General features: G+C 37.2%; 1 protein-coding gene across 1 annotated transcript in view; it reads left to right on the forward strand.

Moving 5' to 3' along the window:
- The window catches only part of si:ch211-113g11.6 (uncharacterized protein LOC559008 homolog), a 49297-nt gene that overhangs the window by 19443 nt on the left and 13854 nt on the right, over nucleotides 1-16000 (forward strand). Inside the window, 5 exon segments of the mRNA XM_051922158.1 lie at nucleotides 398-505; nucleotides 7065-7204; nucleotides 8131-8309; nucleotides 9501-9609; nucleotides 15190-15395. Coding sequence (XP_051778118.1) covers nucleotides 398-505; nucleotides 7065-7204; nucleotides 8131-8309; nucleotides 9501-9609; nucleotides 15190-15395 — 742 coding nt within the window.

Below are 16000 nucleotides of genomic sequence, written 5' to 3' on the forward strand. Positions count from 1 at the left end.
AGCTTACGTTACATTTTAATCATCTTCCTTCACAAAGTTGTCTTGGAAAAGCAAGCAGGTCCACATCTTACATATATTTATATACTACTACTACTACCCACACCACACACATTCCATTCAAACAATTTATTTTATTTTGGCTAACTTACAGCTGCCCTAATAAAGCAATTAAAAAAGTTAATACAAATTCCATTTAAAGAGTTTGTTTGTCACCAGCGTGTGATCTGATAGTGTAGCAGACACCACTGTCCAGCAGCTCCTAGGATCTAGTTGCAAATAAATTACAGTTATGCTAGACAGGAGGAGCCCACCACAGGGAGTTGCACTGGGGCCTTCAGCAAGCTAACTATGCCACTGGGTACAATGATGTGACAAACATGCTTTTTTTTTCTACCAGATGGCAATTTTTACTCAGCACTCTCTATGGCAAGAAATTTTAGTGGTATCCTTCGCCGAAGCCTGGGTAACAAGAAGCAAGTTAAAACTGAAGTAAAATGGTTACAAAGTAAGTTGTGTATTTATGTATCAATTTGTTTATTGTGCTCTTCACAATGTCAATGTGTAGGTGTACTCATCAGCAGGTAATCCCATAGCACAAATGTGTTTTTAATGAATAGCCAGCATGGTTCAAGAGAAGAAAACAATAACAAAAACCAATGTCTTAGACCTTTTTGAACAAGTATCTGTAGAAGTAGACAAAATAAGGCCATACAACATAATCTACTTAGACCTTCAAAGAGCCATTCATACAGCACTGGACCAAAGATTAATTCTAAAACTAGAAGCCACTGGGATCAAATGTGACTCATGTTAAAATGGCAGATTAGAAATAAGAATGCTCTAAATGGGTTGAGGTCATCAGTGAAGTCGTTCAGGGGTCTCTGCTCTGACCATTACTCTGTTTTCAATTTATATTAGTGATTCTGGTACAGTTAGTAAGTTTGTGAAATTAAATGATGTCACCAAAACTGCAGAAACAGCAAGTGTGAAAGAGGCATAAAAAGCAACAAGAAATAAAAAAATGGATAATCTAAAAAACTAGATTAAAATCCTGTCACTGCATTTCAGTGTTGAGAACTTGCAGACAAAAGGAACGTGATCTACAGGAAGAAGCTTCTGAAAAATATTTATCTAGGTAATATGTAGAAACAGTTTAGAAATACAAATTAAATGTTATGTTACAATGTGAAGTAAAACATTTTGTGTTCAGACTATATAATGCACCAATGAGTATAGTGTGGAGTGCTGGTCAACACAAAGACACCAGTAAAGCTGGTCCAGATAAATCTTCCTGTTGAACACTGAATCGCTTATTTGAGAATTAAGGAAAACTGCATTTCAGATTGTAATACAGGAAGCATCTCTTTAAGATGAGTTGTGGGAATATAGACAAATCTACTGAATCATGTAGCTGCAGGAACATAAACTACTGTTAAAATGTGTCTTGAGATATTGGGAACACTTAGTTATTAGTTAAGCAAATGAGCTTGAGGATGTAAATTGGTTACTTCTGGTTGGTCAGATTCTTATGTTTTAAAAAGGAGGTGTCTTTACAGGTTTGGCAGATAAGCTGTATCTCTGAAACAGGTACACAGTAATATGTGCAAAAAAACTTAATTCAATACACCATACTGACTGAAGCATAGCCCAAAATGAAAATTTAGAGCAAAATGTAAGATAAAAGATCATTATTTTTATGTATCTTTTATCCTTTACTGCACTTCAAAAACCTAAAAAAGACACCAATACACAAATAATAAACATTTCTGTTATGCTAAACGAGGACTATTTAACTAGATTTAAAGACCATATCCAACTTAAACTGTTTATTCTATTTGGCTTATGTACACCATACTGACTGAAGCATAGACCAAAATGAAAATTTAGAGCAAAATGTAAGATAAAAGATCATTATTTTTATGTATCTTTTATCCTTTACTGCACTTCAAAAACCTAAAAAAGACACCAATACACAAATAATAAACATTTCTGTTATGCTAAACGAGGACTATTTAACTAGATTTAAAGACCATATCCAACTTAAACTGTTTATTCTATTTGGCTTATGAAATCTATAAAAGTCATACTCACAATTAACTGGCAGTTATTTTTCTTGTGAAATCCAACAAGGGAGTCTTCCACAAACTTGCAGTTTCTTAACAAAATGGGTACTACATAAAATGAAGGCAGCTGTGAGACCTTCCCTGCAGTGAAGAAGAAATAAAAGAACTTTGTGGTAAAGATTTGCTCCTGTTGGTTTGTACAAGAGCATGTACTGACATTCAAAACAATATGGGTTTATTTCCTGGTGCATAATTCTAATATTCCTGTCATTGGGCATTGGCAATATATAAGGTCTGTATAATTTGAAAAAGCAATGTTAGATTAAGGATGCCATTCCAAAATAGGTATTATATCGATTAGACTGTAATGCTGGCCAGCTGAGAAACAAAGCTGAATTGACCTAATAATTGTGGTTTGTAGAGGGGCACCACTTATGTTGTCAATTGTCAAAAATACAAGTCACTTCCATTGAGGCACAGAAACCAGGAAAGTCTTTCAAAATAAGGTGGAGGAGAGGGAGTACACTGTGTTAGATTTTGATGTATTCCACACAAGTTTCAAGGATTGTATACACATTGTGAAAATATCGTTAAACTCCACCAACTTACAGAGATGCTTCTATAGTGCCTGCAAGTGTAATTTTCCCTCACATATGTTAACTCCAACTTGATGAATTCCTGTTACCTAGTGGGAAGGCATGGATTAGGTTTAGGGCAAGGCCTGGGAAAGATATAGACTAGCAGTTTTCAACTCCAGTCCTTGGGGACTCCCATGCTGCAGATTTTTTTTCGAATCAATTTTACAATCCGTTCATCATTCTTACTTTTTAGTTCATCACATTGTTTAGTGAGATACATGTATTCTCTTATTTTAAGAAATTAGAAAATTTTTGTATTTTTCCCAGACCATAACATACTTAAATTCCCCTTGACAATTTTTTTTTAATTAACCCTTTTCTGCAGAGTGTGCTCCTTTAATTGAATCAAAATGTTAACACCCCTAACAATCACAGTGTCATATTCACTTGTCTCCTCATCTGTCAGAAATGCTTCTTAATGTGCAGACATATGACAACGGCAGTGAAGTAACTCCTCCCTTTAGAATTCAGTGTTGTCTGTACCTGTGTCTTCACTGTGTATTGCTAATCATGAGCATTTGGATACAATTAAAGGAGAAAACAAGAAAGGGTTATTTAAAAAGAAAGTAGCAAAAAAGATGTAACTTTTAAAAGTTATGAAAAAAACAAAAATTCAATATTGAAAGAAATATTTATAGGCCCATTAGCTACACAAAAAGATCAATCAAAAGTAAGAATGACAAACTGGTTGTGAAATTGAATGAAATAAAAGCCTGCAGCCATTGTGGCCTTCAAGTCTTTGCATTGAAAACCACTGATGAAGACACACACACTAATTAGAATGATTTTCCTTTTAGAGACTCTATTAAGGCACCAGTTCACTAAAGATTTTTACTCAACAATCAGCCATTTCTTATTCTTTATAATTGCTTCTAGAAGATTTGCAAAGCTTTAATGTCTGTCTACAATACAAGGAAGCCAATAATATTGTAATTACAGTATCTGACCTCTAGAGCTTCTGTTCAAATAATAACAAATGCAAGCAATTTCAGTGGTTATTATAGACATAGCCTTATAGACATTAAAATTTTACAACTATTTATTTTGCTCACCATTTTTTAAAGCACTTACAAAGGTTTATAAAATAAATGAACAATAGTGGCTCCACCGGTCGCTTTTTCCCTTAAAATTATGTTGCACTTCTCTAGGTTTAAAGCTAATTTCCATTTGATAATGTCTTAGTCTGCATTATCCATGACTTACTGTATGGCTCCTTGAGGCAATTTAAAACTTAAATATCTGTGACTCTGTCATTTTGATCCTGCCCTTCAACTTGATAAATCGATATCTACCCATTAAAACGAATGTGCATAACTGCAGAGGTTACTTTATTATGGATAACAAGACATTGTCAGCTTTCATGAGAGCATCCAGGTCTCTAAAAATATAATGATTTATAATTCTTTATTGAATAGTTATGTTAGTGGTTGCCTAGAATTTAAGTGGAGGATTTCTGTTATGAAGAAAGATAAAACTTTCCTATGACTAGAGGGACAGACCAGTAAAAGGAAAATGGTAGGTGAAAGCTACAACATAGGCTTATGTGTCTGGAGTCATAGAAGGAAAAACCCTACTATCTAACTTGGCACACCCACCTCCACTTTGCAGTTTTCCCATACCTAATATTCATAGACCCAGAGTGTAGAGTTTGAAAGGGTCATTTATTTTGGTAGGCTCATTATGGGTCTTGAGTGAAGCTAAGCTACTGTATGTAAGTCATTGGAAACTATTGGACTGCGACTGTCTACTTGTAGATTTAGCTATGTTAAGATATGAGAGGATAAAGGCCGCAAAAGGTAAGCAGGACAGCAGATGCCCCAGACTGGCAAAGGGCCGTGGCATCTGGGCCTGTGTAGGGCTAGCACAAATTGTTAATTTTACATTGTGTAATATAGTGTTTGCTCTTCCATTGTGTTTAGCTAGACAAATTAAACAGGCCTTTTCTACATTGGCCCCATGTGATGGGGCATGTAATTAATGGTTGATTTTTGTCATGCACCCAGTGCTGTCAGCATAGGCATCGGCTCCCCATGATCTTTAACTGTTACAGTTTCTGTCAAATTTGGAGGGTAAATAATTGATATATGAAAAACAAAACAAAATGGGCGAGCTAAATGTCAACCTGGGGTGCTGAAATAAGTAAAAAATGAGAAAGTTTCAGAGACGCCAAGTACCCAAAGCCAGAAACAACAGACAGAAATCAAGGTTGGAAAAAAACAATCAGAAAGTCCAGTTAATACATTCCCTCCCTTATCTTTAAATGGGTACAATAGGTGAATGCGGAAGGAATGCACACCATGTCTTCAATAATAAAACGTATGTCTGTGAAGACTGTGATCAATGATCAACAGAGCATTGTAGCTAACAACATGGCCATTCCCATAAAGGAAGGCACCAAAAAAGATGGTGCCATGATGATGTCAATGTCATAACGAAAAAAAATATTTCTATAAATCAAAATAAATTATAGTATAAAAAGTATAGCAGAGGACCCTAGGCTTTCAGTAAATTAATTGGTAACAGATGTATTATTGAGTGCTTTCTTTAGTTATAACTGTTGCAGCTCCTTACTAGTGTATTCTGGCTCTTAAAGGTAAGGATACGCAACAAACATGAAATGGTATAAACTACATATTGTGTACCTCAATGCATATAAACATTTAATTTTCATCTGCAAAAAAGTATTGCTTTTAATTTTTTGAATCATTACCAAAATACATTTGACCTTGTTCATGAAACTAATCACAGAGACCATGGGCATGGTGTTACCCTGTCATATACAGAGAAAAGGAATAAAGTGAAGTGGACTGGATTTTCTGATATGTGTTACATCTCCAAACATAAATCAAGATGTAGGAACATATATGGAGAAATCTTCTGTAATTTTTCAAAATGTTAAAGGGCATTATTAAACCTTTTAGCCACAAAATGAAGCAATATCTACAATCATTTTTTTCTTTTCTTTTGTTTGTCTTTTTTTCATTTAGATTTTATTTTTTGTCATTTTAGCTCTATGTCTCTAATCAACAGATATATGCTGAGATTTTTAAGGTAAGGTAGGCAGACATTTCGATGTAAGGTAGTTATTTCAGGTAAGGTAGCTATACTCACTAATCATGGCACCAGACAGCCTTGACATGTTGCATGTTTGATTAGCACATTCAAATAAGAATTTCACTGTATTCTATACGCTTAACAACAATGACTTTATATAGCTCTATAAACCCATAATGGAACTCTCACCTTTGTTTGGTCTAAGTTCAGTTGTTTTGTCATGCATGCTGCCACCACATCCATGGACACAAGCAAATGGTGTTTACGATTTTATCTACAGAGAACACACAATGGCAACACAATGATGTCACTAAGAAGCCAGTAAAAATTAAAGTAATTTTAAAAAGTATTGCATCAAAACAAAATTTTCTGACACTTGGCATTAAAGTTGATGTATCTGGGAAATATTTTTGCCTTTGTTTCACATTTTATTTGGTATGGCCATGGGATGTAATCATAGGTGGCGTGGTGGTAGTGCTGCTGCTTTGCAGTAAGGAGACTTGTGTCAGATTGTGGGTTCGCTTCCTGGTTCCTCCCTGTGTGGATAGCGCTTTGAGTACTGAGAAAAGCGCTATATAAATGTAATGAATTATTATTATTTTTATTATTATAAGCTTCTAGAGACTATTGTTATCCATCCATCCATTATCCAACCCGCTGAATCCGAACACAGGGTCACGGGGGTCTGCTGGAGCCAATCCCAGCCAACACAGGGCACAAGGCAGGGAACCAATCCTGGGCAGGGTGCCAACCCACCGCAGGACACACACAAACACACCCACACACCAAGCACACACTAGGGCCAATTTAGAATCGCCAATCCACCTAACCTGCATGTCTTTGGACTGTGGGAGGAAACCGGAGCGCCCGGAGGAAACCCACGCAGACACGGGAAGAACATGCAAACTCCACGCAGGGAGGACCCGGGAGGCGAACCCAGGTCCCCAGGTCTCCCAACTGCGAGGCAGCAGCGCTACCCACTGCGCCACCATGCCGCCCGACTATTGTTATTTTAGTTACTAATATAGTTTTATTTAACAATGCAAGGTTCCTGAACAAGTGTGCACACGTCTACGACATATTGTTTAAAACTGTGGTTCCAAAGTTCAGTCCTAAAGGACAACCTGTTTACGGGTTGTTATTCCAACCAGTCTCACAAAACATGAACTGGTTTAAAGCAATTCCCTTGATCCATAGGGACATACAGTATCTGTTTTTTAATCTTCTTAGAGTAAAGTTATACCATCAAAATGTTCACTTTTAAAAGTATGTGAATTTTTCTATTTCTCTAACTAATTTTATTTTTCAGATCCTCAGTTTGCTGGAGCAGCTGTTATTCCAGGGAAGGAAAAATACAAAGAAGAGATATATGTCTTCTTTACAGAAGTTAACAAAACATCTGCCATGGATGAAAATCCATACCGGGCAAGAATAGGCCGCATCTGCATGGTAAAAGAGTGATCAGATGACATTTTGTATTTGAGACTTAAGATAATTATATGTTTTTTTTTTTTTTACCATTATTGATGCAACAAATCCCTGCTTGAGGTAAATTGAAATTGTAATTTAACTCAACTGTTTTAAAATTGCTGGCTAAAACTGACAAAAAACAGAACTTTGATATAAAACAATATTGCTGCTGTTAAATCATAATCATTAAAGCTAAAAGATATTTATCATTTAGCAAATATAATCTACTTAAATGATGTCATATTTAGTTAAGAAAATGAGCCATACTTATTTGACATGCCATTAATTTGCTCTACCATAAGACAGCATGTTATTGGACTTAGGCTTCATGTTCTGTACTTCATGGCCCAAACTGGGGTAAATTTAAGGTAAATACCAATGCAAAACTGTGGCATTTGGAGATAAAAATTGCTCTTTTAGAGAAAATCCTATTTTTCTGATTTTTAAGTATAAATGCAGTGTATATTGTACTGTATTTATGTGTCCATGTGTTGTCATGTTCATGAATAGGTGAATATTTGTCAATACCAGATACTGTTTTAAGATAAATGCAGTTCCACTTTTTGTGAATATACGAAGCAACCCTAATGAACTGTAGTTAACTGTGTTCACACCAAACTATGAACACTATGGTTATCTAAGCTACTGCCAGAGCTTCAGAGAAAAATAATACAAAGGCAATACAATTTAATACTGTATATTTGACTATGAGCCTGCTTGAAAGCTTAACACATTTGGTTATATTGTTGAAGTAATGCCCCCCCCTCCCCCAAATTAGCTAAAGCTGTTTAATATTGATACCTTAGTTTATCTTAAACTTTTACTCCGTGGTCTTGCTTCAGCATTAAAGAAATAACTAAGACACCTGCCTCTCTGTCAAAATGCTGCAACCATATTTCTTACAGGTTGATGAAGGAGGAATTCGAGGTACTCTCCAAGATTCATGGACAACATTTTTAAAAGCTCGAGTGATGTGTGGCTTTCCATCCACACTTCGACAATTCAACCAGTTCAAGGAGGCCTATGTGCTGAACAGTAACACACAACGGGAAGGAGTAGTATATGGCATTTTCTCCAATGCTTGGTGAGCCAAAGAACTGCAGTTCACATATGTCCGTTTGAGTTCTGTTTTCTATTGTCAAAACCTTGTCTGTCTAGATCTGTCTGATCCATTAGTGTCATCCACCTGGAATTGTACTCAACTATCAATCTTTGCTTTGTGTGTGTTAAACACACATGTTTGCTCCATAGTACTTCTCTAGGATGAGACTCACCTTACAATTTGGGTCACCTGGTCATCAGGCACTTACTAACCAATTACCATCAAAATTTTGAACATTGGATCACACTGTTATCATTCTATGGGAGTTCAGACCCCAGATTTCATTCCCATGTTCATCTGTGGTCATAAGATCTGAATAGTGAGTAAAATAATAAGTGTTAAGTAAAAATTAGACAAAAGGAGACTCTTGCGTTGGGTTGCTGTGCTTAGTCTCCATGACAGAGTGAAAATATTAACTTTGGAAGAAATATGTATATAATTAGCATGCCCTCAAGCACTTACTATGGTGTAATAGGCATGGCTAAATGGAAGAAGAGGCATGAGCAAACCCATGAGATACTGGGGAAATTATAGCTGGGAGTTATTCTCCATTTGGCAAGGAATAAACACTTCCCAGAGTTGTGCCGCTTCCTATTTTTAATATTCTTACTATATAAATTAGGGTATAATATCATTAACATACTTCATTAAGAACATGTATCTTTCATTCAGATATCAATAGGTTACAGATGCAGCTGCTCAGTGCTGTTGCCTTGTATCTCCATGGACCTGTGTTCAGCTTCCAACCCACTGACTGTCAGCATGTCTGTATGGTTGCCTGGGCTTTCTTGGAGTAATCTAGTTTATTCTCTCATTACAAAGATTAACTGTACAAGTTCATTTAACTGAGAACTCTTACTTGGACCCAAAATATGGGTGTGAGTGTGGGTGTGCTCTGCAAAGGGTTGCATTCCCATTCAAGGATGATTTCTGGCTTACACCTGATATTACCAGGATGGGCTTCACCTACCCATCATTTTGTAATCAAAATCTGATTCAGAAAATGAATTGAAGATTAAATGAAACTAATTGTCTCCTCCAAAAATTCTCCAATTATTATGGGACCTATTGGTTGGATTTTTTAATAAGTCAATAAACTTCGAATGTATTAAATCCTCTAATATTTACCATGACTGTTGCCAGCTCACAGACTTTTCCTTTCCATTTCTGTAGGGATTCTACTGTGGTCTGTGCGTACTCTCTCTCAGATATTGACCAAACTTTCAGAACATCCAGGTTAAAAGGATATACAACTGCTCTGCCTCAGCAGCGACCTGGAACGGTAAATGAATTATGGTAGTCATTTTCAATAGTAATATGACCTGAAAAAAATATTAGAATTTATGCATTCATTAACAAGCCATTGTCTGACCCATATACAGTACGTACATTGAATCTGTGTTGATGGTAAAAGTTTGTTCAACTTGTGTCATTGCTTTGCATTGTTGCATTATGTATTGTGCTCTTCAACTGTTTTATTGGTAGTAACAAAATGTATTTCTGAATACAAGATCTTAAAAAGGTAAGAGTTAACATATGATGTCAATTGTGTAAAAATTACTGTTAATCAGATTGATCATTTGTCCTGTCACACTGATCACATTTTGCAGATAATAAAAAAATATTTGAAATAAATGAACTGTTGCCATAAAACATGCACCTTTAACTTTATGAAGTGATTTTGTCAGGAACGTGTTTTCTATTATACTGACACCAGTAACGGCCAGACTGCAATAACGTGCAGTGAATACACTTGATGTCCTTTCTCTGTACGTTTAGCATTCGTTTGCTCAGAGGTTTATGCACTTGCTGTTTCCTGAGCTGCTCTTCTTATTGACTCAGTTTTTGTGTTGCAATTACTATTTCTATAATTTTTCACTTAAGCTGGCACTTAAATCTTCAATCTGCCTCAAGAATGATTTAAGATATGAAGAGCTAGGGGAAGTGACGGTGAAGGTGGTAGGGATGAGAACCGTGCCTGTATGCATGTGCCCCACAACCGCCCTGCTGCCCCGATGATTCTACAATAAAATAAAATAAAAATAAAAAGAGTAATAATTCCAAAACTCTTTGCTTTTAATATAAAGCTGTAGTGCCGAATTTCAGCATAGTATATGTGTACCAAATTTCAGGCTACAGGTTATTTGATTTTTGACCTTGACCTTCCTAGGTTGACCTTTGACATTGGAGGCTAATCATCACCCAAATATCGGATAGTACAGGTTAAGTAGTATATGTCACAGGTCAACAGGTCAAATGGTTTGCTAGCTACAGGTGATTTAAAATCCTGGACAGACAAACAGACAGCCAGGGTAGCGTATTATATAAGAAGATTCAAGACACCAATGAGTATTCTAGCAATCTACTCTTAGAATGTATGCATTAGCATTTTCTTACTCTCTCTTAAGCTTGTACTGTTCCAGGAAGTAAGGAGTGATTTAGAGCATTGTTTCTCAACATTTACGGTATTGTAACCCAGTTTTTCCTCTTTAACATTATTTGTGACCCAGTCCTCCTTGGTGAAACAAGTGTGTGTGTAAAAGCGGGATTGGGCAGTACTCATATGTGAAACGATTGTAGATAACTATGGGAATTAATATCGCACAGGGCTGGTGATCACTTACCACCCATAACCCACTCACACACCCAGTGTCACCAACCCACAACCCAGTGGTTGAGAAACACTGATTTAGAGGAGACAGCCTGATGTTACAATGCAGAAACCAAATTCCCAAAACAAAGCCACCTTTGATTCAAAACGAAGTAGAGATAAAGTCACCAAGTGTGAGTATAAATTGATTTCTGCCCAATCCATTACTTTGCATTTGTTGATTGACTGAATCACAAAAGGTGGAAATTTTACCTTTCCTGTAAAGTCCAATTCAGCAACTCTATCCTCGAAGAGATTGTAAGGAGATGAACATGAATGGAGCGTGTTGGCATATGACAGATGCTGTTTTTTCTATCATTAATGCTTTTGTATAATATCTTTTATGATATATTTTTTTATCTTTTTGTAGTATTAAAAAAGAAAATGTCAGCTTCCCAGTGAGAAAAATCATAACATGGCATGTCATAGTTATGAATCTGAAACTAAAAAAGTTTTTCTAAATGTTATTGACATCTATATTACGTATGTGAGACATGTGAATTACAATCCTACACAAGATTTGTATTGCAGTTTAATACCACTTTCAGTTGTCATGCTGCGTTGCATAATGTTTACTAAAGAGTTTAATAAATCTTGTTTTATATAAAAACACATTTAATGTATTCATTCTTGGTACTCCTTCCTTTCTTAGATATTATTTTTATTTACAAAATATAAGATTGACGGGAAATGGGTTAACCATTACTACACTTGGTTATGAAAACCAATGCCTAAGCAGACACTGTTATAAAACCTTGTGTCTTGTTTTGAAAAATAACAGAATAATTAAGAAAACTAGACAATCACTATGAAGTTATTTTAATAACCCTCTACTTTCTGTCCACATATTCTATACTTTAAATTCCAAAACTTTGTTTTTAATTTAAACATTCCACTATTACATTTGAGTCAACTCTAGGGATGAGTACATATCTTAGGCTATGACTAGGGGGCTCTGCCCCCTGCTTGCTTCGCTCGCCAACCCCTGGCATTGGGGCATGACAAAGAGTGAGATGTATGAATTAGATATAAAATAGTGTGCAGGAGTGGATGATGCATATAGAAAGCCAAAAATACAGTGTTTGGCACAGAGTAATGGTTTATTTGAATATTTCTTTGTACACAACATTAGTAGTAAAGATGGTGTCCTGTCCTTGAATGAGTCTTCCTTGGCATGGAGCATTTATAACTTTAACGTCAGATGAACGTCGAACACGTGAGAAGGCAACATAAAGTTGTCCATGCCCAAAAACGGGTTCAGAGAGGCAGATGCCAAGCTTGTTCATGGTTTGTCCTTGTGATTTGTTGATGGTCATGGTAAATGCAGGTTTAATGGGGAACTGTCGGCGTTTCAGTGTAAAAAGTAATTCTAGGTCAGAACTCGTAAGGTCAATTCTAGGAATGAGAACAGTATTGTTAGCATGTGATCCTATAAGAACTGTTGCTTCGAGAACATTGTGTGTCATGGTGTTGACGACTAAACGTGTGCCATTGCATAAACCCTGTTTAGTGTTAAGGTTTCTTAATAGCATGATTATTGTTCCGTTTTTAAGGCTAAGATTGTGTTGTGGTAATCCGGCTGGGTTAATAGTGTTCAAATATTCTAAGGGGAAATTCAGATGTTCATTGTCGTCATCAGAGTGAACTTTGTCAGAGCTTAGAAAGAGCCGTGCCTCTCCAGGAAGTAATGAAATGACCTGGTTATTAATGTGATCAACATTAATATTTTTTGGACATAATATAGTGCGTTGTGTTAAAAGGGGCATTTGGTCTAATGAGACCGCTGTTCCAAATATCTCCATAAGTAAGTCGTCGCAGATGAAGGGTTGAGGAATTGTAATAATATCTGGGTGAAGTCCATCTGTATTGGTGAGTGTACAATGTTCTAGTTGTAATAACCAATTGTTATATTCGGGATCTGGAAATCGCATGTTTTGTACCAAGTGTATCTTTAGAAAGCAAAGCCAATTGTTCGCGTAACATTTTTTTTTTCCGCGGTTTTAGAAGCGCGCCGAGGTGAATTTTTTTGTTTGATGCGGGTTCGTGTTTATGTTCCCGTTACTCGAGCCGTCTAGTTTTGTATCCATGATCGTGAATTGATGACTTGTTTGATCTTTATCGTTAGGAATATGGATTAGTTATAAGTAGGATCGAACTCCCTGTCAATATGCGGACTGTTCGTTTCTTCGTATTATCACCAATCAGGTCTCGCGCCTGTATATGTATTGTAGTTTGGTCTCGTGTTGTTTATTTGACGTCGTCGCGTATTTTAAGGTGGACTGAATAATACCTGAGCGCATGGCATGTGGAGCAATAGGAAAGCACTGTCTAAAATCTACTCCTAATAAAAGTACCTTTACTCCAAAGGGATATTATTATTCATCAACGCAATGCCAATTGTCCGCGTATTTTAAGGTGGACTGAACAATAGCTGAGCGCATTGTAAGTGGAGTAATAGTTAAGCACTGTCTAAAATCTCCTCCTAATAAAAGTACTTTTCCCGCAAAGGGAATATCATTATTCATCAACGTTTGTAGAAGTTTATCAATGGTGTTGAGTAAGTGACTGGATGCCATTGTACATTCATCTATAATTAATAGTGTGGCAAGACGGATGTCACGTGCATTGTTACTGTGCATTGTCATAGTGGCTACCGATGTTTCTGTAATTGGGACCGGTATTTGGAATAAGGAGTGACATGTGTTTTTGGAGCCGAGACATTTTTTCTTCCGCGGTTTCAGTTGCGCTTTGTAGGCGCCGACGTGATTTGTGCATATTTGCGTTCTTGATTTGTTTCAGGGTGCACTGTTCCAATGCGATGTAATATTTGTCCACATACGCGAAAGCAGTATGTGTCATTGCCTTTTGGTGACCTGATATTTACTCCGGTAGATGTAAAATCAAATGAATTATTGTAGGATGTAATGCAGATGCGCCGCCGTGTATTTTCTTGTTTCATGCGTGTTCGTGTGTTTGATCCCGTTATTCGAGCTGAATCGTTTTGTACCCGTGAGCGTGATGCGAAATATGGATAAGTAATAAGGAGGATCGCACTCACTGTTAATATGGAGCCTTTTCTGCAGTTGAACGGTTAATACTGCTTTATTGTAAGGAGATCCAACTATGCTGCCTAGTGTGAAGGTGTTGAGATGACGTATGTTTAATATGGACGGTTCCTTTAGAAATGGGGCTTTGGGTGTCACTTCTTATTGATGTTAGTGTGTTTGTGGGTCTGATTCGTCGTTGTTTTGAACGTTTTGTGTGCCATGTCTCGTCTCTAATGGGCCTGGCGTGGCGGTCACGGCTTCTTTTTTTTGTTGCGTTAGGAGCTTGTTAAATCCTCCTGTTTGTGTGGGTCCCGTTTCGTGTGCAATGGGATTGTGCGCCGCTGTGTGGTTTTCCTGCGTCTGTGGGGGGGGGGGGGGGGGGGGAGGATTGGTGGGGCGCAAGCGTCTTCTTTCTTTTTGTGTGCCAGGGGCTTGTTGAATCTTCCTCTTTGTGTGTGTCCCGTCCGTTGCTTGTAGGGTGGGTGGGGTGGTTTTGTGTTCTTTTTTTTTTGTGCTGCCCAGGGGCCTTGTTGAATCGTCCTCTTTGTGTGTGTCCCGTCCGGTGCCTGTAGGGGGGCGGGGGGGTGGCTTTCAGGTGAGCGCGATCGGCTTCTTTTTTTTTTTGTGTGCTAGTTTCGTGTGCAATGGGTTTCGTGCGGCACTGTGCGTTGCCTGCGTTTGACTCCTTTTTTCTGTGCTGACTCCTTTTTTCTGTGGTTGCGGGGCCTCATTTCTTTGACTCCTTTTTTCTGTGCTCACTCCTTTTTTTCTGTGGTCGCGGCCGCCTCTCGCGGAGCCTCATTTCTTGGGGCACCTGCGCAGTACGGTCTTTTTGCGGCTACGGCCCATGGCTGGATGTCCCTGTGTCCATCCGGTTTAGCATTCTCGGTTAGTAATATGGATGAGCCTAGAATTCATCTTACAAGCCTAACAGAGGATATGAAATCAGAGTTAGAACACATTGCATTGCTCTGGAACTTTTTATTCATTTCTGCATGTCCTTTTCCTGCTTAATTGAGTTTCAGATCTGTGGAAAGCAAATACCTAAACATAACAGCACTGTGTTACAATAGTTGGAATGTAAGAATAATTCAAAATTAAGTATTTATTCATAATTAATGCTGATAATAAGTCTTACTGATTCACTTTTTCTTGTTTTAAACAGTGTGTTTTTAAGAATGTGACTTCCAGTTACACTGCAAAAGTCCTTAGTATTATCCGAGACTACTCAGAAATTGAAGATATAATTAATCCTTCTGGCATGCTGCCACTGAATCTACCACAAGTTGAACGCTACACAAAGATTGTTGCTGACCGTGTCCGTGCTTCAGATGAGACCTACTACAATGTACTGTACCTGGGTACAGGTTGGTATCTCAAAAGCTATTTATATTTCATTACCTTTGGATTCAAGATTTGATCATTAGTCTCTCCTTTCCTCATCTATTTCCTTTCAACTCTAGAGATCCTTACCCCTGTGCTTTGGTATAGAGTGACTGTGTAAGAAATTATTTTGACTTCTTTATTTTACTCAGCATGTTCTGTGCTTATTTAGGAGTTTGTTGATTAACAAACCACTCATGTCCAGCCACACAGGACCAGGTGAGCAAAGCACACTCTTGCGGGCTTGATCACAGGGCCTTCAACTTCAGCTTCATATATTTACTAATAACAGCACATGTAAAGGCTTTGCACCAAGTGCTGATTGGTTTCTTTAGCCTCACTGTCACTAATTTCATCATGGTGTTTGGTTTTGACTTGTCCAGTGCCTCTAGAAAATGTTTTTTTAATTGTTCCATGAATCATGACAACTTTAATTGAACTGTTAAATTTATGAACTACATTGATATGCTATATCTGTTTATGTACTCCATCATGGCAAGGTAGAAAGAAGGTATACAGCAACTTTCCCTTGTACTCTAAACACATGTATTTTAAGTAAAAGAAAAGCATCATTGCTGCAGATCTCTGCAACA

This window comes from Erpetoichthys calabaricus, chromosome 2, assembly GCF_900747795.2.
Source record: "Erpetoichthys calabaricus chromosome 2, fErpCal1.3, whole genome shotgun sequence".
Classification (NCBI taxonomy): Eukaryota; Metazoa; Chordata; class Cladistia; order Polypteriformes; family Polypteridae; genus Erpetoichthys; species Erpetoichthys calabaricus.